The 25,101-nt window shown below is 41.1% G+C and overlaps 3 protein-coding genes across 6 annotated transcripts in view; 1 reads left to right on the top strand and 2 right to left on the bottom strand.

Annotated features, from left to right (window-relative positions):
- Positions 1–1,293: 1,293 nt before the first annotated feature.
- On the bottom strand, positions 1,294–5,534 carry fam217ba (family with sequence similarity 217 member Ba). The gene is made up of 4 exons (XM_042492297.1): positions 5,064–5,534; positions 4,866–4,962; positions 4,172–4,236; positions 1,294–4,075 (listed from the first exon to the last, which is right to left on the bottom strand). The coding sequence occupies exons 1-4, from the start codon at positions 5,168–5,170 to the stop codon at positions 2,653–2,655; spliced, it is 1,692 nt and encodes a 563-aa protein (XP_042348231.1). The 5' UTR covers positions 5,171–5,534; the 3' UTR covers positions 1,294–2,652.
- Positions 5,535–5,842: 308 nt separating this feature from the next.
- On the top strand, positions 5,843–7,835 carry ppp1r3da (protein phosphatase 1, regulatory subunit 3Da). The gene is made up of 2 exons (XM_042492298.1): positions 5,843–6,043; positions 6,378–7,835. Exon 2 carries the CDS (start codon positions 6,406–6,408, stop codon positions 7,318–7,320), a length of 915 nt encoding a protein of 304 aa, XP_042348232.1. The 5' UTR covers positions 5,843–6,043; positions 6,378–6,405; the 3' UTR covers positions 7,321–7,835.
- Positions 7,836–18,599: 10,764 nt separating this feature from the next.
- Positions 18,600–25,101, bottom strand: part of phactr3a (phosphatase and actin regulator 3a) — a 42,165-nt gene continuing 35,663 nt past the window's right edge. For 3 of the 4 annotated variants that reach the window (XM_042491280.1, XM_042491282.1, XM_042491281.1), the window contains 5 exons: positions 21,180–21,235; positions 20,678–20,739; positions 20,081–20,221; positions 19,669–19,745; positions 18,600–19,226 (listed from right to left, as the gene is read on the bottom strand). In XM_042491280.1, coding sequence (XP_042347214.1) covers positions 19,211–19,226; positions 19,669–19,745; positions 20,081–20,221; positions 20,678–20,739; positions 21,180–21,235 — 352 coding nt within the window. In that variant the 3' untranslated portion in view covers positions 18,600–19,210. Of the gene's footprint in view, positions 19,227–19,668; positions 19,746–20,080; positions 20,222–20,677; positions 20,740–21,179; positions 21,236–21,256; positions 21,414–25,101 lie in introns of those variants that run through there. The other variant, XM_042491283.1, reaches the window with a different exon arrangement.

The following is a 25,101-nucleotide window of genomic DNA, read 5'->3' as shown; positions in this document are numbered from 1 at the left end:
TCTGTGATGATTTGATCAGATTACAAGGCTGAAATGAGCTTCATGAATGAAAACTACATTTCCTTACAACTACAGCAAACCTTGTAATCCTTACCAGTACAGAGTTAATGGTTGACTGTGCAGTTTTTAGGGGCATCTATTGGTAGATAATGAATTACGATATTCACAACTTTGTTTTTTTTAGTTTATATTCACCTGAAACTAAAAAGCATTGTGTTTTCATTACCTTAGAATAGATCTCTGAGCAGGCCCAAAAAAGTCAGGCCTGACCCTACATGAATCCACAGTTTCTGTCCAAGCCTGACCTGAGCTAGATCCATGGCAGCAGCTTTGGGCCTGAGCCCCATATCAAAAACTTCTACTGTAAAAAGTATAAATGCTATTTTTTTCATACATTATTCTCTATTTTCTTAAAATTAAACATGTGTTACAAGCTAAGGGCTTACCTTTATACTTGCACCACTTCTTCTTCACTTCCTTATTTCAACAATCTGTCATCTCGTGCTGGACAAGTTTGGCAGAGCAGGCTGCGCCCCTCAGTGCATCAAGTGCACACAGCGGTCCATGGCAATGCAGCACACATATGGTCACCACTCTTTGCTGTATGTTATGCACATCTCTTCCACTGCTGGGGAGGCAGAACAAAACCTGTTAACCAAGTTGCCACCCACCTCTCTCTCATTTTCTGGCCCTCTCGCGCATGCTCTATCCCTCTCCCCCTGGTTCGGACTGCATTGCTCCGTTTTCCCCTCACTCTTCCTCTTTGTTGCAGTGCTCTCCTTTTTTCTCTCTCTTTCCCTCATGATTCAGTCCAATTAAACTTCTGCCATTTATGCACAAGAGCTAAAAAACAACAATAACAACAACAAAAAAACATATACATTTGCAAGAATCCAACCCAATTCAAGCCTGGGGGGAAATGAGAAAGGATAGCCCGGCTCAGGCAAAGAATCAGAACCCTACCATAGAGTAGGCCGTTTATAGCTACAGACCGAGTGCTTCCTCTTCTACAGAGTCTGCCATGCTATTTCTACAGTAGCCCAGAGGGGACAAACCAAACACTTCTGCGTTTCTGTGTTGGCCACCATAGTTCTCCTACATGCACACAGGAGAAATTTCAGTCCTACAATTAACAATGCCAGATGCCACTAAATCCTGCACCCTGGACCTTTAGGGATCTTTACATTTTGGATTTTAGCAGTGTCTCAGAGATAAACACAGTTGTGAACAGTGTATCATTCCTTCGTGTTTTACAAAGAGTGGCTAATGGTTCAACATCCCTTGAGTGCAAAACATTTATTTCTATGCCTTACAAATACTTGCATTCAACATTGAGAAAATACATACCACAATCTTTCTGCGTGCGTGTTGACATAATGTACATTTTTATAATAACACCTCCCCCCATCTATGGCTTTGTTACTTTACATGATTATTAAGAGGTGCAATCTGAATACATATCACATTATTTACAGCAATGTAGAGTCCCCATGGTAAATCACAGCAAACAGATAAGACACTCTAATGTAAACACAATGCTCTACAGACTTCAAGTATGCAATGTGATATGGAGGTGATATGTATAACATTACCAGCATAACAGCTATGTTGTGTTGAAATTCCACTGAATTACAGGGAAGGGCAGATGGTACAGCACAGTAGACATTAGGTTACATTCAGCTTTGACTAAATATTTTGCTTTTGTGCATGACAATGTAAACATAATAATGACAATGACAATGATCACAAGTCAACCACAACACTTTCCATAAATATAACTATGGTATATAAAATCTGGAAAAATATGCATTTACATTCGTAGCAAACATTACACTGTCTTCAATGATAGAAAGAGCTCAGCTCTATGCAAAATACAGCATATTATCAGAGACTACAATTCAAGCTGTTCAAACATGAAAAGCCCTTAGAACCAAAAATTTTAAACCATTGCACAAATATGTCAAACTCATTACATCACTGCAGTACATCACCACTTACTGCGCCTCCTCCTTTTCAGCCGAAGATGCATTAATTGAACAAATGTCTGAATTAAAACACGAGGCACCAAAGAAAATATAAAATGCAACATCAAGTAAAGTAAGAAAACAAATACATTCCTACATCACAAACTGCACTAGTAACGGCTATGGTAGTATTTGCTGACTAAAATGTAATGATCTGTTAAACTTCACTATGGTTTGCTGAAAGCTGTCCAATGGTAGAGTAGATGCTTATTTTATGCCTTCGTCAACATTAGTAGTATACGGAGAGATGATGATGTGCAGTGCAGCAGAGTTCAATTTACATGAAAGCTGTGTTTAGAAAGTGCTCCGGGTCGTAACAAGCCGTCTGTCACAACATTATGACTGTATACTTACTGTACAGTTTGAATAAAATACAGTGTGTATATTTCTGCTCTATTTAAGTGTCATAATATGTTTTGAAATCATTGCTGTTTTATCTCTATTTTTGCTGCTCAACCTCTTGTTAGTTTTGACCTTTTGAAGGCTGTACACCACTGACAGGTTTAGACTGCTGTACAACGGTTACAACATGTTAGTATTACACAGATTACACAGAAAGCAAGCATAGGTTCAAGCTCCTGTAGCAGGTAACCACTAAGTAAAGCACTATACAGTATGTTTATAGGGGTTACTTTGCAACAAAGTGCACATTTTTTGTTTTGCCATTCTGCTTACTATTAAGCGGAGCTTTGGAGAGAGACTGTGGCTCTTTAGCAGCTCTTTTCATGGCAGTTTTAGAGGCCTGACCCATCACCTCTGTCCTCTGCCAGTCCTTCTCAGCTCTCTTGGAAGTGTTGACCTCTCTCTTACTTGCAGCAAAAACACGCTTCTCTGCACCAGCTGTTTTACTGCCACAAGGCTCCTTCTTAACATCTGTCTCGGAGTTAGCTCTTGTTCGGCTTTTCCTCACCTGACCTCTGCTGTTTGGGTTAGTTCCAGATTCCTGGGGTTGCTTTCGGGCATTGCCTGCGGCCTGCATGTGCCTGAGATGACTCCTTCCGGCTGAGGGGCTAACTGGGGTCTGGGCTCCTCCGCCTTGTGCTCCTGGGCTCCTACCTTCTGTTGAGGTTGCCCGGGTCTCGCTGCTGCTCCTCTTTGCTGGTGCTCCAGGTCTGGCTCTGCGCTCAAGCAGTGGGCTGAGCCTTGAGTGGCGCTGGTAGGCGTAGGCAGAGCAGCTTCCATTGCACAATGGGTAGCGAATGTGACAGTGAGGGCAAACTGGAAAGCGGGAGTGCTGTTGCTGGGTTGAAGCAGGCGATGGGGGGTTGTTGACGGGTGTAAATGGGAAGGCGCGCTGGCTGTGCCGCAGCCCTTTAGGGGAGTTTAGTCGGGATGGTGGAGCCGTGTGAGGCCTGGGTGGGTGAGCGGTGGTGGCGGAGGGGAAGCCCTGTGGCCTTGTGCGGCTCCCAGGTGGACGGCTGCTCTCCGCTTGCACCGTTTGGATCTGGAGCCACTCCAGCTGCAGCAGCCTCTCCAGGTACTTCTCTAAGTGCCCCACAGGCTTGGGCCTGGGGGCGCCGCGGCCTTCTGTATGAAGAAACACTGCCAGCTGCCTCAGGCTCCAGCTGTTGAAGGGAGGAGGCAGAAAGTCTGGGTAACTGTAGCTGGGTTTTTCTCTCTCATCTTCATCACACACAGCCCCGTGAGGTCCTGGGAAGTCCGGTGGAAAGTCATTAGTGTTGATGACCTCGGCCCGGAGGTTGAGGTGAGGAGGAGTGCAGGGTGTGCAGGGAGAGGGCAGCACAGGCAGCCTCTCAGAGTCAGACAGATCACTGGCACTGTCAGTGTCATCATCCTTCTGGTTGTATTGCTGCTGCAATGCCTCTGGAGTGGGGGCTGGGGAGTGTGTTAGGGGGTGTGCTGGCATGTGTCGTAGCCCTGATATTGGAGAGAGAGGCAGGGAGAGGGCTCGTCGATTTTTCCCCATTCCCCCACGATTCGGGTGGAGCTCGTTGCTGCACTGTGGCACCCGTTTGTTTTCGCGCTGCTCCTCTTTCCTGTGCCCAGATAAATGTTTGCGGATTTGTGGTCTCACATCATCTTCTTCAGGGCTGGGAGGAGTCAGACAAGTATGAGGAAAAGCTGTTAAGGATTTAGGGATTTACTGTACTTGAAGTAAAGCATGCGGTAAGAATGCAAACGCATACCTGGAGAGTTTGCTTGTATTGCGTGTAGAGCCAGATTTGACCCTGACACCTTTGGACTGCGCACCCTGAAAAATAATCATTAAAGAAACTGATTATATCTGTCTTGAGTTCTATGATGTAGCCCATAATACATGCTGCAATGCTGTTGTCACTGTTTTGTTTGTAGTCCTGCAGTGACCTCATCCACACCAGATTAACTACAAACCCAAAATCATACTGTGAAATTAAACCAGCTAAAATATTTATTTTCCCACAGTATCATGTAACATTTTAATTTCAATTATTTAATTTATTTATTCGCACCATTAAAAAAAACAGCAACAGAAAACAGGTCAAAAAGAATACAGAAAAAGAAAGGTAAGAACCCCAGATGGGCGCATAGAAATATCTCACCAAAGGTAATACAATAAATCACGATTGATATAATAAATTACAGTACTCTGATTCAAGCAATATACAATGGGGTCAACAAAAAACGACAGGAAGATCAAGACCAATTAAGAGTGTGTGCGAGCGTGTTTGTGTGCGCGCGCGCGCGTGTGTGTGTGTGTGTGCATACAAACACGCGAGTGTGCATGTGCACATCATTAGACTGTGGAACACGTGTTAGCATAGTCACTTATGTAACAAAAATAATCCTCAAATATAATGTTGACATTATATCGCTTTAATTCAGCAAGGTGCCATCACTTACCTTCTGCACTGTTGACACTGTGTCCTTATCCTGACCTGGACTTGGGAGGCCATTTTTCTGGCCCACTGCTTTCTTCATCTTGTTACCTTTCTTTGAACTGTGGAAACATGACAGTGTTTTGTTAGGCTCACCTCCAAGACACAGTACATCACAAGTTTAATTCAGACTTATATGCGTCACTGTGAAATTGAGGCCCACCTGGTTACTGGTCCGCTGTTTTCAGTATATTTCACCCGAATCTTCTCTTTGGAGACGACGCGTTTCAGTGTCGTGGATGCTGTGCGCTCCTGCATGATGGGCCCCATGGTGCAGGTCGCCAGGGCGGCTTGTTGTTTCGAGTCCAGCACAATCAAACGACACGGTAGCTAAAGAACCCCACCGACATCTCGGATCAGATACTCTATTCTGAGAATGAGGCGAAAAACACCCATTTTCTCAAAAGTGCTGCAATGCATCATGCGCAGATGTCGACAGTCGCTGCAGGTTAAAGTCGTCCTCTTATTTCGCCGTCGCCTCTCCGTTGAATTGAGCGATTATTTTTAATGAATTGGTGACAGCAGACGTGTCTCCTCTTCGACTGTCATCCTCCTCCCCATTAAAAATGCAAGACGGTCAAACAGCGCATACGCTTTGTTTGGCTCGCAGTCCCAGGCAGATAGGTTTGTTTACCTGCTGCTGACTGGCTCGCCGCTTGTGTCGGAGTGAGCTCACAAGTGCATCATGGGACTTGGAGTATAGTCATATCAGCCACTCTATGGAACCATACGTGCAAACGCTCTTTAATGATACTGTTTACTGTTGATAAATGATGGTTACAAGTGGGGAATGGGTCAACTCTGTGATTGAGAAATTAAGGTTAAAACACTGCACACAAACACGACTGCTAATCATAAATTACTCAATCTCCCATGCGGCGTCTGTGGTTTTCTCATTCGTTTGAAGCTTCCTGTTAACTGCGAGCTGATCTCCACCGAGCACAGGCTACAGACATGTATGTTTGCTTCAGAGTTATGACGCCGGTTACCAGTTACAGATCTGGTTACGTGATTACGGCCAACAGCGGAGACTCCGCGACGCACGGAAACGCGCAGCTCGTGTAAACACGACTTTACATGGAGGATCTAGCAGAGGCTACACCCTGCAACTTAGATGCAGCTGACGATTCATATCTGTTAATGGTGAGGCGATGTCAACGTCTATTTTTATGAAACCATGAAGGCAGTTTAAGTAATGTTACAGGTGCGCACAGAAAGAAATCGGCTGCATGTATTTATGCACGTACACTCAGAGTACACGCCCACTTTCCGTCCTGCTGCACTTCTTTTGTCACATTTACAACAAAGTTGTTGTTCTCGTCAAATTTGCAGCACATCATCATACGTCTTTATGTAAAAAGAGCACACTAACTGAGCACACTGTTTTAACTGGGTCATTATGCATTAGATAATAGCATGTTTTGGGGATGAAAACAACCTAATGTTAACAAATTATGCTTTACAACTGTCTGTCCAGGTGAGCAGGACAGCCGCTCTCACAGGACATGGATAAAGGGTGGTTTATTGGACATGAGAGGATTCCACCTTCAAAGGAGGGGCCGTCCACCTCCTCCAGCAGCGTCTCAAGGCCCTGCATGACTATCAACCTGACTGAAATGCTTCGAGCTGACAAACCTAATACAGTAAAGAAGCCAATTCCAATCCGTCCCCCAAGCCCCAGAGTCTCTCAGCCAAAGGTACCCGAGTTCCACCGCAGTCGGTCCTGTGAACCCATTCCTAAACCCATCATCCGACAGCGCTCACACTCTCTGCCTTCTGCCACACAGAAGAAACAATGCAGACATGTCGGCGTACGCTTTGTTGACTCTTTGGGGCTTGACCTGGAGGACATCAAGATTTTCAAATCTGGAGAGGATCCATTTGTCCCACATCATGTTTCCTTCAGATTATTGATGGGTGCAGAGTTGGCAGATGGAGAGCATCTGGAGATATCGCTGCCATACTTAAAGCCAGTTTTTGACCAACAACCTGGCGACCAGCAAGGATTCCTGCATCGCCTCTATACGCAGAAAGTGTGTCTGGAGAGAGTTTTGTGCTTTGAGTTGGGTGTCATCGGAATCACTCAGGTCGTGAATTTGGGTTTTGAGAAAGATGTTACTGCCCGCTATTCATTTACAGAATGGAAGAGTTGCTCAGAAACTAAGGCCTCCTGGATGTCCACCATCACCAAGACTTGGGAAGGAGGACGGGGGGAATTCAGTTGTGATACATTTCGTTTCCACCTGCCTGTTCCTCCTTTCCTGCAGCCAGGGGCAATGTTACAGTTTGCCATTCAGTACAAAGTCTGTGGGGCTGAATACTGGGACAACAATGATGAACAGAATTATAAGTTAGTTTGCCATAACTACAAGCTCACTGTGCCCAAAGAGTGCGAGGACAGCATGGTGCACTTCATTTAGGATGCTGACTAAAATAAAGTTAGATGAAGTCTTTTTGGAGCACTTTAGGACTATTGTCAGCAGGACCTATTAAATATGTCTAACTGCTTTCTGACATAAATGTTCGTTTCCTTAGAGTAACACATTTTCTATTCAAGATTACTGTCAACTCTGGAAGGATTTTGTCAGAGAACAACACAAACGCTGATGCACTTCTACCTGACGCCAACTTCAGTGCCACTTTTTGTTTTCGTTTTTGTGTTTCTTTTTTAAACAACTTGCTATGATTTGATTTTCCTGGCTTTTTAAATAAAAAAAAGCACTTTAATGTAGCCACATCAAATCGAAATATTGCCCACTGAGCATCACATGAATATTCAGTGAAATGAATGCACTTCAGTCCACTGTTGGACCCAGGTGGATATGTGACTTATTTTTGGGTCAAACTTTGTCAAACCAAATGCCATAACCATGCAATAGATACAATTTTAATGAATCAGAAATTAATGCACATTTTGTTAAACAATAAAGCACAATTCCACATATTTTCAGCCTGTATTGTTACTATTATTGTTGTTATTATTATTATTGTTATTATTATAAGTAGTAGTAGTGTAATTTATGTTATTGAATGCTGAAGTCCCGCCTCCTCTCTTGGCTGTCTTCCACCAGCTTCTGTGATTCAGTTAGTTTTCCCATGGCTTTTCTTTGTTAAGTAATTCTGGAAAAACTGTTCAAAGCATATTCTTATTGACAAAATATTCTAAACATAGTATTTTCCCATAGTATTCACCACATGTGCCTACTGTTACAAGAACAGCTCTCAGGAGAAGTCAGAGATCATGGGAAATGTAGTTGATAAATAATAACAAAATAATTGTTGTTTCATCATTATGAGAACTGTTCAGGGCAGCACAGGAGCACATGTCTGCGTAGGATAACAATACGGACAAAATAGTGTCAAAGTATTTTAAAACAATTGTTTATACCCATGTTTTAAAATACTAAACTCTTTAAAACCATTTACCTGTGCAGTTGGAGAAAGTCAAAGAGTGGGAATGTCCAAGCACAGGATGCATTCTTGCAAATCAACATACAGTATATAAAGCGACCCTCATAAAAATGTTCCCAACAGTTTCTGACCACTATATACCTGACAGCAGGGGAAGATATAGACCAGTAGAGTTATTAATATGCCAATACGCTCTATTATTTGCAGATTTACTGAAAACCAAATCTCTTGCGGCCCTTAAATAAATACAAATAGCCGCCCACAGACGCCATGGACATGATAAATCGCGATGGTTTGTACGGTTTGTACTCACTGTTTGTTTGATGATCCGGAGTGCTTCGACAGTTGATGTCCTTTTTCGCAGGATGTGAGGAGAATTGCACGGTGAAGCTAAACTACTTTTTAATGACTGTCTTGTCAAAATGAAGTCAAAAACCCCACAAAAAACAAACAAACAAACGCTCGAAGACCGTATCCTCATTGCGTCTTTCCTTTCTCGTCTAACTCAGCACACCTGAGTTTGATGAGAGAATCTCGAGGCCAGGTCAGGCGATGCGTTCAAGTGACTCAAAAAAATGGGACATTATAAGGACTTGCTAGAAATCACTACATACATATTGCTGCAATAAAAATTAAAAGTTTATCTCATTAGATAAAACATACTCTGACAAAGTTTTCCTTAGGGGACATAACATGGAATTGAAAAAAGTTTATCAAAAGCAAAATATTGTATTGCAATATTCAGCATATCACAAGATGTTGCAAAATCTTGATTATATTGTATTGTGACTTATGTATCGTGATAATATTGTATCATTCGGCCTCCAGTGATTCACACCCCTACCAAATATCATAATTCAGTGCCCCAGATATACTACATGGTCTGGGAAGCTCAATGGGTCAATAGGGTTGCCACTCTAAAAAGGAGCACTTCAGTGTACTGTAACTATCATTTCACACCCCTGACTCTGGCACAATGAGAGAATGCATATGAGTTATTGTTATATTATTTAATGTAACATTACAATATAACACCACCATGTTTAAGCTTACAAAAAATGACTTAACAGTGGTTTGTTGTAGAAAAGAGGATTAATGATGGTTGCGAGGATTTTAAATTAAAGTTACAGTATTACGATTTTAAGTGACTTTAGGTGAGATAACAATAATGGTCAGTTGATCAATGTAATTTGTAACTTCTCACATTCTGTTATGGTTGCATTAAAAAAAAAATAAAAAGACAAAAAAAAACTATAATATATCACCCTAAAGCATGGCTGTTGGTTGCTGTTTTGCTGTAAAAATGTACACTTGAAAATGGGGTCGCCAACTGAAACACTGTGGAAACTATATGTTAAGGCCATCAGGGAGTGCAAAGAGCAAGAAAACCAACTAAATCAGGTTCAAGCCTTCTGCTGACCAGTATTTTCCCTATCAAGGACATGTTGACAAGATATAGAAAATCTATATCTTTAATCCTGTGATGCACTATTGCAGTTAGCCACTGTGTGTCATTGTTGTTTAGTCAAAAGAAGCCTGATGGAAAAAGAGAGTGCAGCAGCTAAACAGCACAATGATCAGCAGAACCCAATAGACCACATGCAGCAGGCAGCAGGCAGGAGGCCTCAAAGAACTGCAGACACCTCTACCAAGAGCCTTGAACCGATAGCCTGAAAGCAGAGGAATTGTTGGTGTGAATTATAGGATTGCATAGCTTGCTGTGTCCATGTGCCTTTTCCCTCCTGCTTCTTCTCCTTGCTGATCACATACTCATACTAAAGAAGTAACATCCAGTACCTGCTATTACTACAGCAGAACTTTAACAGTGGAAGCTCTGTTTTTTTGTTGTTTTGCACCCTCAGCATAGGCGATTCAACAACTTTAGTAATATCTACTGCCATACTTTTGACATTCCCATCAGAAGAGCAGCAGCCTTCAGTGTTGACACGTAACCAATCAGATATTGCTGTTAAATAGTAAACAAACAAACAAAAAAATACAATAGAAAATCAATATATGACTGTAAATCTTGGTTTTGTGGTGGGCCACCACAAATAAATCAATATCAGGGAAACACTGCCTTCTAGTTACTGCTCCTCTGTGTATGCACATGCCATGTCTTTATTATTATTGGTAGCTGTTTTGATACAGTGTGGTGCCTCAGTTCCAGGGCAAATAAAGACAAAAAATAAAAAGAATCAAGCAACAGACACCATAAACTTTTACGTCAGTGCACGGAAAAAGCAAACACATGAATGTGAAAATATGTGCTGTGGAAAATATATGATATGCTCAGTCCAGTTCCCTAGTGTATCAAGTAACCCAACAGGCAAAAAAATACAATAGTTGATGAACCAATGCAAACAGTTCAGACTGAGTTCAGTCCAGTGCCTGCAGAGCAACGCATGTCAGTACACGGGGACTTGTTGGGGGCCTAGCAAAGGGAGTTCAGTGTTTTTTTTTGCTGAAGAAAATAAGTTGTATCTGCCCAAACTACTTCAGATTTTGGTGTTTTGTTATGAAGTATATAAAGTAATGCTACACATCAGTGTGACAGAAGTCAGCATGTGGAGCAGACACCTTCACTCCACAACAAATAATTATACCATCTTTCATCCAGTAAGAGGTGTTATGTATTTTGTCACTCAGTTGCAGTACAGTAAGCTCTGGACAAACATGGTGTCTAAAGAGGCAAACCACACCTTGGATCCAAACGCTACTGAATAATAAAACACCTTGTAGAGTGTGCTACTCCTCTCCACACATAATCTTGATCTCTCTCTTACTTAATGTATTGCTAGGTGAAAATGTCAAGCAAATTGCGTTGATATTTTTGTAAACTATTGGAGCCATTTAGAGATAAATATAATCCCTAACAAGTGAATGGGATAGGTATTACTTCATTGAAAGACAAATACCTGAAAACACTTGGTTTGACATCAGCATGGGTATTTAGTTAAGTATGATACATAAAATTTGTGTTGGGCAGATTCCACATCGCAAGTGCAGCAACATTTCTATTTACGAAAAATGGCAGTTAATTATAGTGTTGTTAGAAATAGTCTAAAATCATAGTGTCTTTGTCCGCATAACAATAGTCCTCCTCCACTAATCATCGGAAGAAGGCTTTGAAAACTCACAAGGCAGATCAAGTGACAAAGAAAAAGCTTGCCAGCAAACCAACAACCAAAAGTTATATGAACATAGAAAGCAACCATCATAGCAGGAGGTCAGAGTCCGCACAGGCAGCCACCTCCAAAGTAGAGGCCACAAAGTTTATACCTCATGTTATTACAACCAAGTGATTATCTATACCACAAAGCATCCGTAAGTGTGACTATATCAGAAAACATCCATATCTCTGCATACTCACAATCAAACTTTGGTATTGACTTTCATATGTTACATCATTTTATGAGGTAACAAATCTGGCGAGTGGGCATGTTTTTTTGTTGCATCAAATGATGCAATAAAAAAAAATTGAATAAATGTGAACTACATCAGAGCTCACAGGGAACTCCATTGACAGATGCATGATGCTCCGAGCATCATGAACTGGTTTTAGAGCTTTTTGAAACAAAATTACATTGGCAGCAAAACAAGAGGTGGAAATCAAATTGTCTTTTGGCAGACAATAATCAAGAACTTTTCTCAGCTTGTTGATAGTCCACACATCATCTTATTCTACCCTTACTGAGCTCTGTATGATATACAAATCATTTTAACATCATGACTGTATTAATAGCAGGCTGTTGCAGAGATATTGAATTCTTCTTTGGTTTGTCTGCCCACAGAAGTATTTTGAAGGCCAGCAGGGGAAGAGTTAGAAAGCCTGTTTAGAGGTTCCAGAGGTAAAGAAGAGGAATAACACCTTCTCTGAGTGATCCACATATACAAACAGTGTGTTTTATTAAACACTTTTGATAATATAAGGTTTATCTGAAAAATGGTTGTTAAATTCTGCAAATAACAATGCATGGAAAAAAAGCTCTTCAACGCAGAATGTTATGACATTAATGAATGGCAGGTAGAGGAAACATCACGAACATATCTATCAACATATCTAGATACAGCATACTGTATATAATTAGACATCAAAAGATTTTTTAAAAATGTGAAGATGGTACTTATGTGCTTAATCAAGTATCATAAAGAAACACTGTCTGAGAATGTTCTTCGAGAAACTTCAGCAAAGTTGAAGAAGAAAAATGTCGTCCATACCCGTGAACAGATGAATAGATTAATTCCTGGGCTGCCCCCCAGTCCTCTTTCTGTCCGTCCCCTCCTGTGATCGAGAGGATGAGACATAAGACCAGCCATTAGATTACAGTAATTTTACTTTTTTTCAATAGTCATTGTTTCACAGTGGGACAAATGATTTGTTAATTCCATCACAATGACCACATATATTACTTGAGAGGCCTTTTGACATTTTTGAAATGTGTTTTCATCATTGAAAAGATGTTTAGCGAGATAATGTTTGGTTTTTACTTCCTGTAGCAATACTGTGTAGCTCAAGTGTAAATCAGGGGTCTGCCTTTGGAGAATATCCAGGTTGATGGTGGGCCTGACTTCCTCTCAGTCAGGTCAGTGGCGAGTCCAGACTTCCCTCACTGGGGTGGCCAAATTGGGGCACTGACTTACAGGGGCGAATTATGAGCACTGCTGCGGGCACACGCAGTTTTAATTTATCATTTTGTTTCTCGACTACCCATATATCTACTTTAATTACTAACAGTGCAGTGTCTTAAATTACAGTTTATAGTTTAGTTTAAAAGATCAATTGACAACCAATCACACCACAACAGAGTGAGACCACACAAATGTAAAATAAAGCTCTGCTCTGCTCTGCAGCACTGCTGCAAATCAAAACAAAACTTCTTCCTCTTCTATGTCCTTTTGGCAGACAAGCCACTACTTTGGCACATTACTGCCTCTCAGGTTTAAGACTGAATTACCTCATAAACAAAAATTTTGTCTACTCATCAAACATTTCAAACTGACTAGGCAGACAACCAGTCATTATGAGGTGGCACCTGGGGTTGCCAATCACATTTCAGGGGTAACTTGTGCCACCCCAGGCCATTCCCCAAATACGCCCCTGAGTCAGGTCCGTAAGTGCCCTTAAAAGTGAAGATCTGTTGTCAAAAACGGACAAAGAATCACTTTTATTTTGAAGGCCAGAAAGAAGATTTGAATTTGTCCAGCACAAGCAGGTACAAAAAATATTCTTTACCTAAAACTCAAATAATTGCACCTATTGTATCTAAAGCATTCACTTAACCTGCTCACTATTATTTTGATATTTTGTATCAACCCCCTGGAAACATGTATTAATCTACATTAACATTAGATGCATTTTCACTCTCACCTTTACACAGAAAGTTTTAAAACTGTTACATAAATGTCCCTGTTGCTCCCCAACTCTTAACTGTAAAGTGATATGTAGAAAAGCATGTATATATTGACCTTTTACCCCCTGTGCAATTTCTGAGGCCAGCTGCTTAAACATCTGTGCTTATTTTGGACCCTCACAGCTGCTGAGAGGTCAGCCCCAACCTTGGGTTTGACCTGCTCCCATAGCCTCACCCCGCGGGGATCCCCACTCCCTGCCTCCCCCGACCTTCCCTGCAAGGACACCCCCTTGACAATCCGCATGCTACCCAAACCTCACTTTACAGTCAGCAGTAAGGGAGACTTTAGGCCCTCCTCTTTCTACAGTGAAGAAAAGAAGCGCAGCTCGAAGACTATGGGCCTTTACAAAACCAGACCCTACCCACTCCCACTCCGTATCACTCTGCAGTCACCTTCATAGCTGATTGAAGGACCCCTCATCAGAGTGTAGGGTATAAATTCAGCAGCAAACTTATCTTTCTGCAGTGGAAAAAGGAGCTGTTGTAATACTCCGTAACCATGCAAAAAAATAAAACTTCCAATATTATAAGTAAGTAGTATATAAGTAACCAATATTATTTTTTGCCATTAAATAATAAAAACTACCAAGTGAATAAAGAAATATGCAAATAAATAAATAATACAAAAAAGGGAAAAAAATATTACTAAGATTCACTGGTTACATTACTTTTCTTTACTTTTTTTGTGAACATCCTCTGGCTTTCCGCTCAGATGTTTAAGTTACTTGCTTTTTTGCAAAAGTTCCCATAAATATACTACAAAAATAAAAAATAAATAAGCCAGACCATCCCTTCTCTCACTTCACTGACCCCCAGAGGTCAAACCTCTGCACCCGGTGCTCCCACTGGACTGAGTGCAGCAGAGGTAAAACAGCATCTCTATGACACCCTATGTAGGTCTCATGGCCATATGTGGATATGGATATATGGTCACTTACAACTGGACTTAATAATCTTCAAAATGTTTAACTGCTCACCTCAGAGTCTTCACCAGTTCTGGTGACTGGTGGGGAGTTCTCTGGTATTTAACATCTTTTAGTGATTCACACACACCTTTACACCACATGGAAGTCATTGACGTCACTCAACAGTCGCGTGAGAATCACTGGAGTGATATGAACGGAGGTGTGAGTTATTAGATGACTGAAGGCCTTCATAATCAGTAACCTAGAATTTAAGGAAGTAGGTATGTGACCTAGACATTGCTGGTTGAAATTCCCAGGCCAGCTGAGAAAACGTGGGCAGAGAAAGTAAAGAAGTAGCACTTCCCCCAGTAAACAATCATTTTTGATCATTGGGGTTTGCTCTTTAAGCAGTTTGGTTACATTGAATTTCAACAGCTAACAGTTGTTAGGGTTAACAATAGAGGACGGAGGTTTTACCAAGCCATTCTCAGGAGTGTGTGTGTTACCTTGAGTGTGAAGAGATTCAACTTTCCCTCATAAATGTGTCATGTAATTACGCAGAAACTGTTGGAATTGCACATGGTGTTCTAAATGGTTAAGCAACTTGATTAAAATGACCCATTTAAGTCCAGACAGAGCAGATAATAGCACTGCAGCTCTTCATCTGTGCCTCTTAATGCATTGTTGAAAATGTCTGTCATTCTACTGTCCTGAATCCATGACAGACGTGATTAGATAACGACTAAATGAGTGGCCATATTTCTTCTTGCCCATTATTTTCTCATCACTTTCTGTCCCTCTCCATTCCTTTATTTGTTTCCAGATAAGTCCAATCCAGCAGTGTCGACCCTCAACAGGTCCATCTCCTTTGTCCACTCGACCACTGTTGACACTTGACACAGAGTGGATCTGAATCAGTAAGCCAACCCACATCAAGTGAAATGGAAGCACTTTTACACAGTAAACCAAATAAGTGATTAGGCAGTATGTATATAAATAGTAGTGATCAAGGGGTAAGGGAAGGAAGCGATCAGACAGAATGGAAACAAAAGGTTTGTGGGGGCGGGGAATTTGCATTCACACCTGAGAGAAACACCCATGCAGAATCAGACTGTATGCAAATGAAAGGAAATGGGGCATTAATCATTCAAGACAGGAAAGACACACAATTGTCATAATGTTGATCAAAGTGCCAAGGCTGATCAGGGGGCCAAGATTAAGGGGCCAAAACACACACACACACACACATATATATATATATATATTCGGGTGAGAAATATCTGCCCACTGTCCCAGCTTTGATTCATTAAGGTATCATGTGCGCTCATGTCCAGGCAAGGTCGTAAAACAAATGTCTATGAAAGAAGCAAGTTATCAAGAAACAAAACTTTTCCAAATTATAATCAGACCGCAGCGGCATTGACACCTATATGATCTTTCTATCCTGCATGGTGTTGATGTTTAGGAAAGTACTTGTATGTGCTGGAGTGGTCTATCAGCTGTGGGCATATGTAGCTTATTAGTAGCAGCAATTTCTAAAAGGCGAGTTAAGTTAGCAGTATCGCTATATAAGCCTACCAGTATTCAACTACTTACATAATGGGGTGAAATGTTTTGGAAAAGCAATGAAAATTCAGCGATAAAAATGTGTGATCCCTGAAAATATAATGTTTTCTTGATGTTGATTTACCCAGTTTCTGATCAGTGAATAGTCTCTGTTCTCTCACAGATGTACTGGAAAAAGCAGGTTGTGGCTTTCCGTTCTTACCAGGAACAGGAAGGCATGAGGTTAACTTAAGGCCCGTGTGTGTTTGTGTGTGTGAGAGCACTGAAAGAGCCATATTGTTGGTTTGATGCTGTTTTCCTGCCACACTCTGATCAGTACAGTTCCCACAGGCTTAAACCCAAGTATTCTGTGAAAGGTTGAATAACACACTTGTTTATTCTGTGGAACATGGATTAAAAAGCTTGAACATCTCAGAGAATAAGTTCTTCCTCAGGCTTATCATCATAAGCTAGATATGCACACCAAGCTATATTTGGAAGGATGTGGCCGGCGTTTCTTCATATGACTAAACTGATTTCACTGATGTTTCCACAGCAATAATCACTACCATTATACAGTCAGGCTCTGCTGCCCCGACTGCAGAGGGCCGTCTCGTTATACCCAGGTTATTTAGTTCATAGTTAATGGCTATACCAAAAGATTATTGTGGCTTTGACTTCATCTTAGGTGTTTTCCTTTACCAGACATTGTGTTGGATTCTGAATCACTGAGATCCAGAGAAGGGGCCGATGGTTGACTCTCAAATTGTTGAGAACGTCGCACATCAAGTACTGTTATTGTGTCAAGTAAACCAGAAATCTTTTTCCACATTAAGTGCACTTTTTAAACGAAATGATGTATTTAATGTTAATAAATGTATCCCCTGTTTCCCTTAAAGCCGTAGTTAGTTAATTTTGTCCTTTACCTTGAGCTCGTGTGTTTTCTCACCTTCTTCGTCTCTCCCTCATTTGGTTGTGTGATCGTCTGTTTCCTTCCTTCCAAAAATGAGACGCTGAAGAAAGCCCTCCAGAATAACGTGTGTCACAGTTTGGAGTATGAGGAGAGATTATTCTCATCCCAGGTGTGATCCTCAGACCTAAAGTTCACAGCTCACATCTAATTCGTGCTCCATTGTGTTGCCTGAGTGTTAGATTTGTAATTAGCTGTGTAAATCTGAAGCTCAGGAGGCTATGAATGAAGAACATTCATTCACAGTTCATCTTTTTTTTTTTAATAGAGCATGTCACGTCTGCCTGTCAACCTGTCTGTCCAATGATTATTTGCTGGGTGGCCTGAATAACGTTTTGCTTATCTCATGGTCTAATGTGTCAACTCGTCCCCTGCTTGTCCTGAATGTGTCATATTCTGTGTTACCGCCCTAAAATCCCTGCTGCTCTGTGTGCTGTTTTCAGATGTGCCTAATGAGAAAAGACATGAAGTCAGTTCAGGACAGACTCCTCAGTGAGATGGTGAGTAGACGCCACGCAGGTGGCTCTTCAGTGTGGAACAGACCACAACAACTACGCTGGCTTTCACTCAGTGTCCTTCACTCTGTCAGCACTACAATCCTCATCTGAAATCCTGAATGTAACGTACAGTCTGGGGAGAGTTCATGACTCAGACAATGTTGTGAAAGGATTTAAACAAGAGGGGAGATGTCTGCACACTTTGTTTTTCCCCTGATGGAGCCTCGTTTACAGCTGCCAAAGGTCTCTCCACTATAGACCCAGTTGTTTATTTCACCACATGATGCTCGCTGAGCTGCGTACGTCAGCTGTGCTCGTTTCATTTTGAAGTGTTTGACTTAAGTGTTGATTGTTCCATGATGTGCTTTGATTTCATGCGGCTGAGTTTGATTTATTCTGACTCACTTTTGATGTTTATTGAATGTAAGTGAAGGTTATGAGCTTTCTGGCTTCTCTGATAATCTTAATACAAATTCCTCATTTATTTTTGTAGGTTACTGAAGTGCTGAAAGAAAAATATTTTAAAAGTTAAATCTATTAATTGTTTAAATTCCACTTCATTCTGTTTCTTAGCCATTTGAAAATGGAGCAAACTGGCTTGATTTCTTTCAAAAACATGGGACCTCAAGGAAATTGTTTTTTTTTTTTTTTTTCCTGGAGCATAATTTAAAATTAAGAGAATTATACAAAATATAGTTGTCTGAACATTTTCCCTCTTGTTTTTTTTTTAATGATAAAAATTGTCCAGTTTTTGTTTTTTTGTCACATTTCACTATTTTTTTTGGTAAATTTCTTGCCAAGTTGCTCCTTCTGTTTTTTTAACTGCGTTTTTTAGGAAAATCATTTAGAGTTTAAATGCTGGTGAAAGGTGTCAATGCAACACAAGAAAACTAATGTCAATCCATGTGTTGAAGGGTTAACTGAAAATAAACAGTTTAAAAATGACAGGAGCCATTCTTAAAAAAAAGACCTTCTATTTTGAAGACAAGTAGTGCTTACAAAGGTATTTCTCTTTTCAGTGAAGACATTGACGGTCCCATTCAGATTGACATACTGTATGTACAGTTAATATCAAATTCATCCCCAATACCACCTCCCCTAGACTGCACAGTCGTTACACAGTCCAAGTGACACATTATTCATCAGTTAAGAAAAGGTGAAGCTGGTCACATGCACAACTTCTTCCCACTACACGGATTCACACCGCCTTGTCAAAGGAGTCCATGAAATAGTACAAAAAAATCAACACTGACTGAATGACAAGATTGTTTTTGTCCTCCGCTCTCATCCTGAGAGTCAGAGGCTCCACCAGAGTCCCCTTCCAGCAGCCAGCTCCCACATGGCGACGTTCAGTGGTCTCCAGGACACACTGTCGCAAACATTACCGTCATCTTCTCTCCCACACCCCCTGCACTCATACAGATGATATGATAGTCGAGGGTGCTGGAAGAATGTTAAAGACACGCTGAAGACGAAAAGGCTCCAGGCTCTTTGAACTGTCCACCGCTAAGCAGCTTCAGAAAAAATTTCCAGGCTCAGCATTTCTTCACAGAAGAAACTCCCCGCTTTCACGGCCGGTGGAACCTGGAGACACAAACATGCAGAGAAACGTGTCAAAGGAGAAAGGTACAAAACATGTTGGTGTCTTTGTCATCACATCCAGCTTTTATTGCAGCTATTAGCAGTTCTGTGAGGCTATTTTTAGCACAGTTGTTAACTGCGCTGAGGGGCTCGCATTCAGTCCTCCCTCTGGGTCACTGTTACAGCTTACAACAAAGACCTCTGCGTTATAAACATGCTTAGCCAAGGACGCTGTAGCATTTTATCATTTCTCTCTGCTCGGCACCACAAGCCCTCCAGAGGACAACCTCCCCTGCCCCCACTTTCACAAGCACTCCCATCTATCTTTAGCTCCTCAGTGCTCTCTGGATGAGCAAGGAGAGCTAAATTTAGACCACAACAGCCCAGAATAGAGCACGCATGCATTCCCAAACACAAACTACACACAGACATAAAGAATACTGACCTCGTTAGGTGTTTGCTTGAGGCATGCACTTCCATCTCGGTGCTTTTGAACTCGTTGAGCTCTTTTCGGATTGCAGCCTGTTGTGGAAGAGGAAAAACAACATTAGCAAATCCAAAAGAACATCCTGAGCTGTCAGGGTGCCGCAACCTCTGGACAGCAAAGTGACAGCAGGAGGAAGTGGAACTATAATCAGCATAAAGAGAACAGGGGATTTGCTGAGATTAGATTATAACATCTACCATGCATATAATCTTAAGAAATAGGTTACAGAATTATCAGTCTGGCCTAAATGGTGAACTTGCTTTATGGTGATAAGTCCAAATCATTAGTGACAGGGAGGTCATAAAGGTCAACATACATGACTGTTATTTCTTCACCGTTTAATATCTCTGTGTTCCCCACAAATACACACCTTGTCAGCTGCCGAGAGCCGAGTCCAGGGCTTGTCTGCTCTCCTGTCATAGTCCTGAGCTTTGGCCACCTCCACATAGTCGCTGAAGCGGATCAGAATCTTTCTGTCTCGTAGTTCGTCTACTGTGGGCCGTTGGTTGAGCTGGAACGCAAGAAAATAGAGACATATTTACAGCAGGCTGCTGTAAAAGTCCATGTGCTTTTTGCACAGTGTTCATTTAGGGACTGTAGCCTACTTTATTTATCCGAGTAGGTTGACTGGATTGTGACTTTTGTTTGATTTTTAATATCATGACCCTCCCGGAGCTACAAATATTTTTCCTTGAACCTCCCTGGGTGACTAAAGGAAATTGCATGACCCTCCCTCCACCATAAATAGCCATAAGTTATGAGGACACTTAAAATAAATGTTAAAAAAGTTAATTTAAAGTTGAGTGTCCCTCCTCAAAGCCAAATCAAGATACTTAACTCCCTTCTTAGATCCACCACCCCCTCCCCTCTCATAAATAACAAACAGTCCCTTAGTTAATGGTGATTTGGTTTTATTATCGGGAACAATTTTTAAATATATGAAAAATCACACAATCACACAATGTACCTTTCTGTTTAGCCGCTGTTTGATCTCCCTCCTCTCCTCTTGCTCTGTTTGATCGTTTCTCTCTGGGGAAAAAAAAACAGCCGAATTACACATTTTCACTACATAAGCCTTCAACATTAACACACACACACAAACACACACACACACACACACACACACATATATATATAAATATGTATAGTCACAACAGGGTAATATTTAATTGAAATGATTATCGAAAATAAATCGATCATCTGTAATGTTATTTAATTTGGTGTAAAAACATGTAAGTCATAGCCAGGGTCTTTATACAACCACATCTAACAAAGTGAGGAGAAATGTGCACTCAAACGTTCTGCTGCTCCTGAATAATGTACTACACTGAGCAAACTGTGCAATCATTAATGCGACATATTGCCCTGGTTTATGTGGGGGGTTCAGATCTTTCTCACATTTATTCTGTATTATAAATAGGAACATCTGGATGGAAAGACGGTAGTTTGGAGACGGTAATTGAACTTACGTTTCAAGATGTTCCGACTCTCCAGCTCCTCCACATTAGGTCTCTGGCTCAGCCTCCTGCGGAGAAACACCAAAACCACGTTTTGAACCATTTTGACTCCAACTGTCCCTGTCCTCCTGTCCTTTTTACACCGGCTGTAGCTTCTTCACTGTGCCTTCTCGAGAGGAATCCCCTATGTCTCCATCTCGCATCCAAACCGCGGCTGTGATGCTTGGGCAGAGGCGCTCCCCACATCTGGAATAATCGAAGAAGCGCAATTCTCTGGTTTGAGAATCCTCCACCAAATTATTTCTCGATGTCAAGATGCTGCATCTCAGGTGCAGCTACCGAGTTGATTAGACTCTACACCGCCGCAGCAGCAGCAGCAGCTCGGGTACTCCTTTCTACTATGAGGCACAGACTACACTACAGGCGCTTTTCAACTGGGTCGTGATGGGCTGCTGGGGCGCGACTCCCCTAGTTTCCCCGGTTACTGCATGCATAATGTGCAGGAGGCGGAGCCTAGTAGGCATCCCCAACCTCATCCTGCTGTGCTAGTGGCACACTCTCGTTACCCACGTTGTTGCACAAGCTCGTTTTATTTTTAGCCACATTACACACTGTAATGTATTTATCAGAGAAATAGGTGGCTGGGGTATGACTTTTTTTCTTTAAATCATGAAATTAAATATTTTTTCTTGAGACTACCTGAGTGACCATAAATAGGCTAATTAGATTTTCTTTTTTTTGTATATATATATTCAAACAAAATGTAGGCAATATTAGAGCCAATGTGACGAGAAAACAGCATATGAGTTTAAATATAGGCAGACAGCTAATTAAGCAAAATGCAATTCTCCTTAAAAATTGTGTGTTAGAGCAGTGGTTCCCAACTGGTAGGTCGTGGACCAAAAGTGGGCTGCAGGTTCATTCTGAATAGACAGCAGGTGATTAGAAAACGTGTCAAGTTTCTAAAAAATACACTTTATTTTTCATTACAGTGAATTTCTGGCATCAAGCTTTTATTTTGAAGTGCTATTTCTGTTTATTATTGCAATGTTTTATTTCTTTGTGTTCTTAGCCAATGTGTTTTTTGTGAAAGTAAACTGAAAATTTTGTGATTTATCTATTGTGTGGACCTTTAACTAATGATGAAGAAGAAATCCGCACCCCCTGACTGCACCAATAGAAACTTTGTGTTAAAGGTCCATCGAATAATTCAATTTTTATAGGTTCAGGTAACGAAAAATGGTGTGATTTTGGAGATATTTAAAGAAAACATGCCTTTATAACTCCACCAGCAGGATTTGGGATAGAAAATCTAAAAAAACATTAGAATATGTACAGAATGTAAAGAGTGTTGCCAACCTAAAAACTACGTTTGTGGGTTTTTGTTTCTCCTGAAGCATCAGGAAACAAACAGGGAAACTATCAGCCAGATATCAGGTATTTATGAATGAAACCTCATCCTATAAACAAACAGCCTCTGAGCTGGATGTGAATCCGAACGATCTTTTTGTTCCTTGCCGTCGAGGAACTTGCTTTTACTTTTAGACTTATGATGATTTGGGATGGGTAGGGGAGTATTAAAAATAAATGCAAAATAAAACCATTTCAAGTTGTGTGTCAGTCCCCTAAGTTAAAATGAAAAACACAAGTCTCTACCCAGTGATTAAAAAATTGTTTGACATGCCAAATAGTCCCTAAAACACACTTGCATTTTTAAGGAAGGAGAAAAATATTTAACACAGGGAATAAAATAACTGGAAAAAAGTACTGTAGCCTATTTTATGATCTGATACATTTCTTTTCTCTAATGTCCAAGTTTAAATATTCACACCAGACTTACAGTAATAGCACACATTTGTTTCAAGCTGCCAAGTTCCCTCACCATCAAAGCACCCAAAAGGTCTCCAAAATCAAATGCATTCCTGGAGTCGTGTGTACATGTGAACTATTCATTCACTCTGTATAAATAATAAATGTGAGCTGCACAACAGAGCTCAGCCCTGAGCCAGCATGTGGCACTCTCTACAGCACACCTCCAGAGGTGGAAAGGACAGAGAGGGCAGAATGCCGCCACGCAGCAGGACTCTATTTATCCCATCACCCGAGATAACACCAGACACTTTATAGTTCTGTCCTGGAAGAGATCAAAGTTAGGTCACACGAACTGAGACCTGGACACCCATAAAGCACATGGCCTGATGTGTGTGTGTGTGTGTGTGTGTGTGTGTGTGTGTGTGTGTGTGTGTGTGTGTGTACCACTGGGCATTGAAGAGCTAATAAAACCATCAGTGGTCTAAGCCCTGTTAATACCATTTCAGTGGGACTTGAACCAGCTTAAAACCACATTTGTGTAACAACAGATGCCACCATCAAAACAGAAAAAGCATCAACTGCATTATGTAATCAGCATTTGTCTTAGATTTTTTTCTTTCTAGATCACAACATTGACGGAGAAGAGAAAGCTGGCTGCACTGACACAAAGTCAAATATAACCCCAAAGTTAGCAAGATATGAGTAAAAAGTTACAATAAGTAACTTTAGTAGCTAAAAAATTACCTGAAAATAAGCCAACAAGAGAAAAATTTAAAATAAATTTATAACAAGAAAATTACCTGAAAAAAATATTTTGATGCTAGTACTTGAATGCAGGACTTGAATCAGAGTATTTTGGCACTGTGGCATTGTTACTTTTACCACAGTTAAAGATCTCAGTACTTCTTCCAACTCTGAAAATAATGCATACATGACTAGACATCCCGAAATAGCATGAGCAATAATTCAAGAGTTTGACTCCCCTCTTCTGAGAAGTAAGATTAAAAATAGAACACAAAAAACACAAATGTAGTCTTGAACAAAGTCATTAAGTAGGCTCAGTTTCTTTCGATTTTGTTTTTATTTTCCTTCTCTGTGAGGTTCCCCTTTTTATCATAGCAGTTTTTGATCAAATCAGGCCAATTTTATGCCACTACCTTAAAATCTCATCAGGTAGGGAACAGCCCAGCACGACTCCTTTGCTTCACGCCTCTTTGATAAACAAATCGAGGGACAGAGTGTTCCCGGAGCTCTTATACTATCACATTTTAAACAGATGAAACGGAAAATCACTTCCAAAGCCCCAGTGAAAACGACCATCCTCTGTATTATTGACCTGGCTATTGAGTTGCTTAGCAACAACTCTCTGTATCTTTGAGACAATAGAGTCCTCCTGCAGAAATCCTGGTTTCTCCCTAGCAACACACTAAAGGGGGATTTCACTATTGCACACAGAGCTGTATGTGCTTTACACAGAGTCCATGGCTATTTTTAGAAACAGACCACTCTCTGCTGGTGAGATGAACAGATCTGAGATCGCCTCCACTATTTTGGTATCAGTCAGATGTTCTTTGTGAGCCACAAGAATGAGAAAACCTTATTACGCTGCTGCTCTCAGGTGACAGGAGATAGTTTATTTGGGATATCTGAGATTATGACATTGACTCACAGCACTGATGTCTCATCCAACGCTTTCTACACCAGGGTTTAGGAAATGATTTCACAAATTTTGAAAGGTATCCCCAGAATACCACTATGACGCATAAACGCCTGTTGGCATTAGGGTTTCCATTTCCCACTCAGGATGCTTCATCAACAAAGTGAGTTAAAATAGAAACTCTAACTATGCCATCCAGGGGAGGGATGAAAAATCCAAACAAAGGAATAAGAAAGCAACGAGTGGGTGGCAGAGGATTTCAGTCTGTTCTTTTATTTCAGCTGCCAAGATGATAAAAATGGCCATTCCCAGCTTTCTTCTTCCTAGTACAGTAAAAGGTCCCTACCTGCTCCTCCCCCTGTATTATTTTCCGCTGAAATAACTCCCCGACAACACATTTGTGGAGAGATGGGAGTGCATGGGGAGATGCATTATTGAACAGTGTCAGGGGCTAAGATTAGAAAC

Source organism: Plectropomus leopardus, chromosome 8, assembly GCF_008729295.1.
Source record: "Plectropomus leopardus isolate mb chromosome 8, YSFRI_Pleo_2.0, whole genome shotgun sequence".
Classification (NCBI taxonomy): Eukaryota; Metazoa; Chordata; class Actinopteri; order Perciformes; family Serranidae; genus Plectropomus; species Plectropomus leopardus.
This window is presented reverse-complemented; position numbering and strand designations above follow the sequence as displayed.

Excerpts from the sequence above, each read along its gene's own strand:
- fam217ba (XM_042492297.1), bottom strand. The coding sequence starts at position 5,170 with ATGGGGCCCATCATGCAGGAGCGCACAGCATCCACGACACTGAAACGC. Across the intron at positions 4,963-5,063 it reads AACAGCGGACCAGTAACCAG|TTCAAAGAAAGGTAACAAGA; the intron begins GTGGGCCTCAAT and ends ATGTTTCCACAG. Across the intron at positions 4,076-4,171 it reads AATACAAGCAAACTCTCCAG|CCCTGAAGAAGATGATGTGA; the intron begins GTATGCGTTTGC and ends GACTCCTCCCAG.
- ppp1r3da (XM_042492298.1), top strand. The coding sequence starts at position 6,406 with ATGGATAAAGGGTGGTTTATTGGACATGAGAGGATTCCACCTTCAAAG.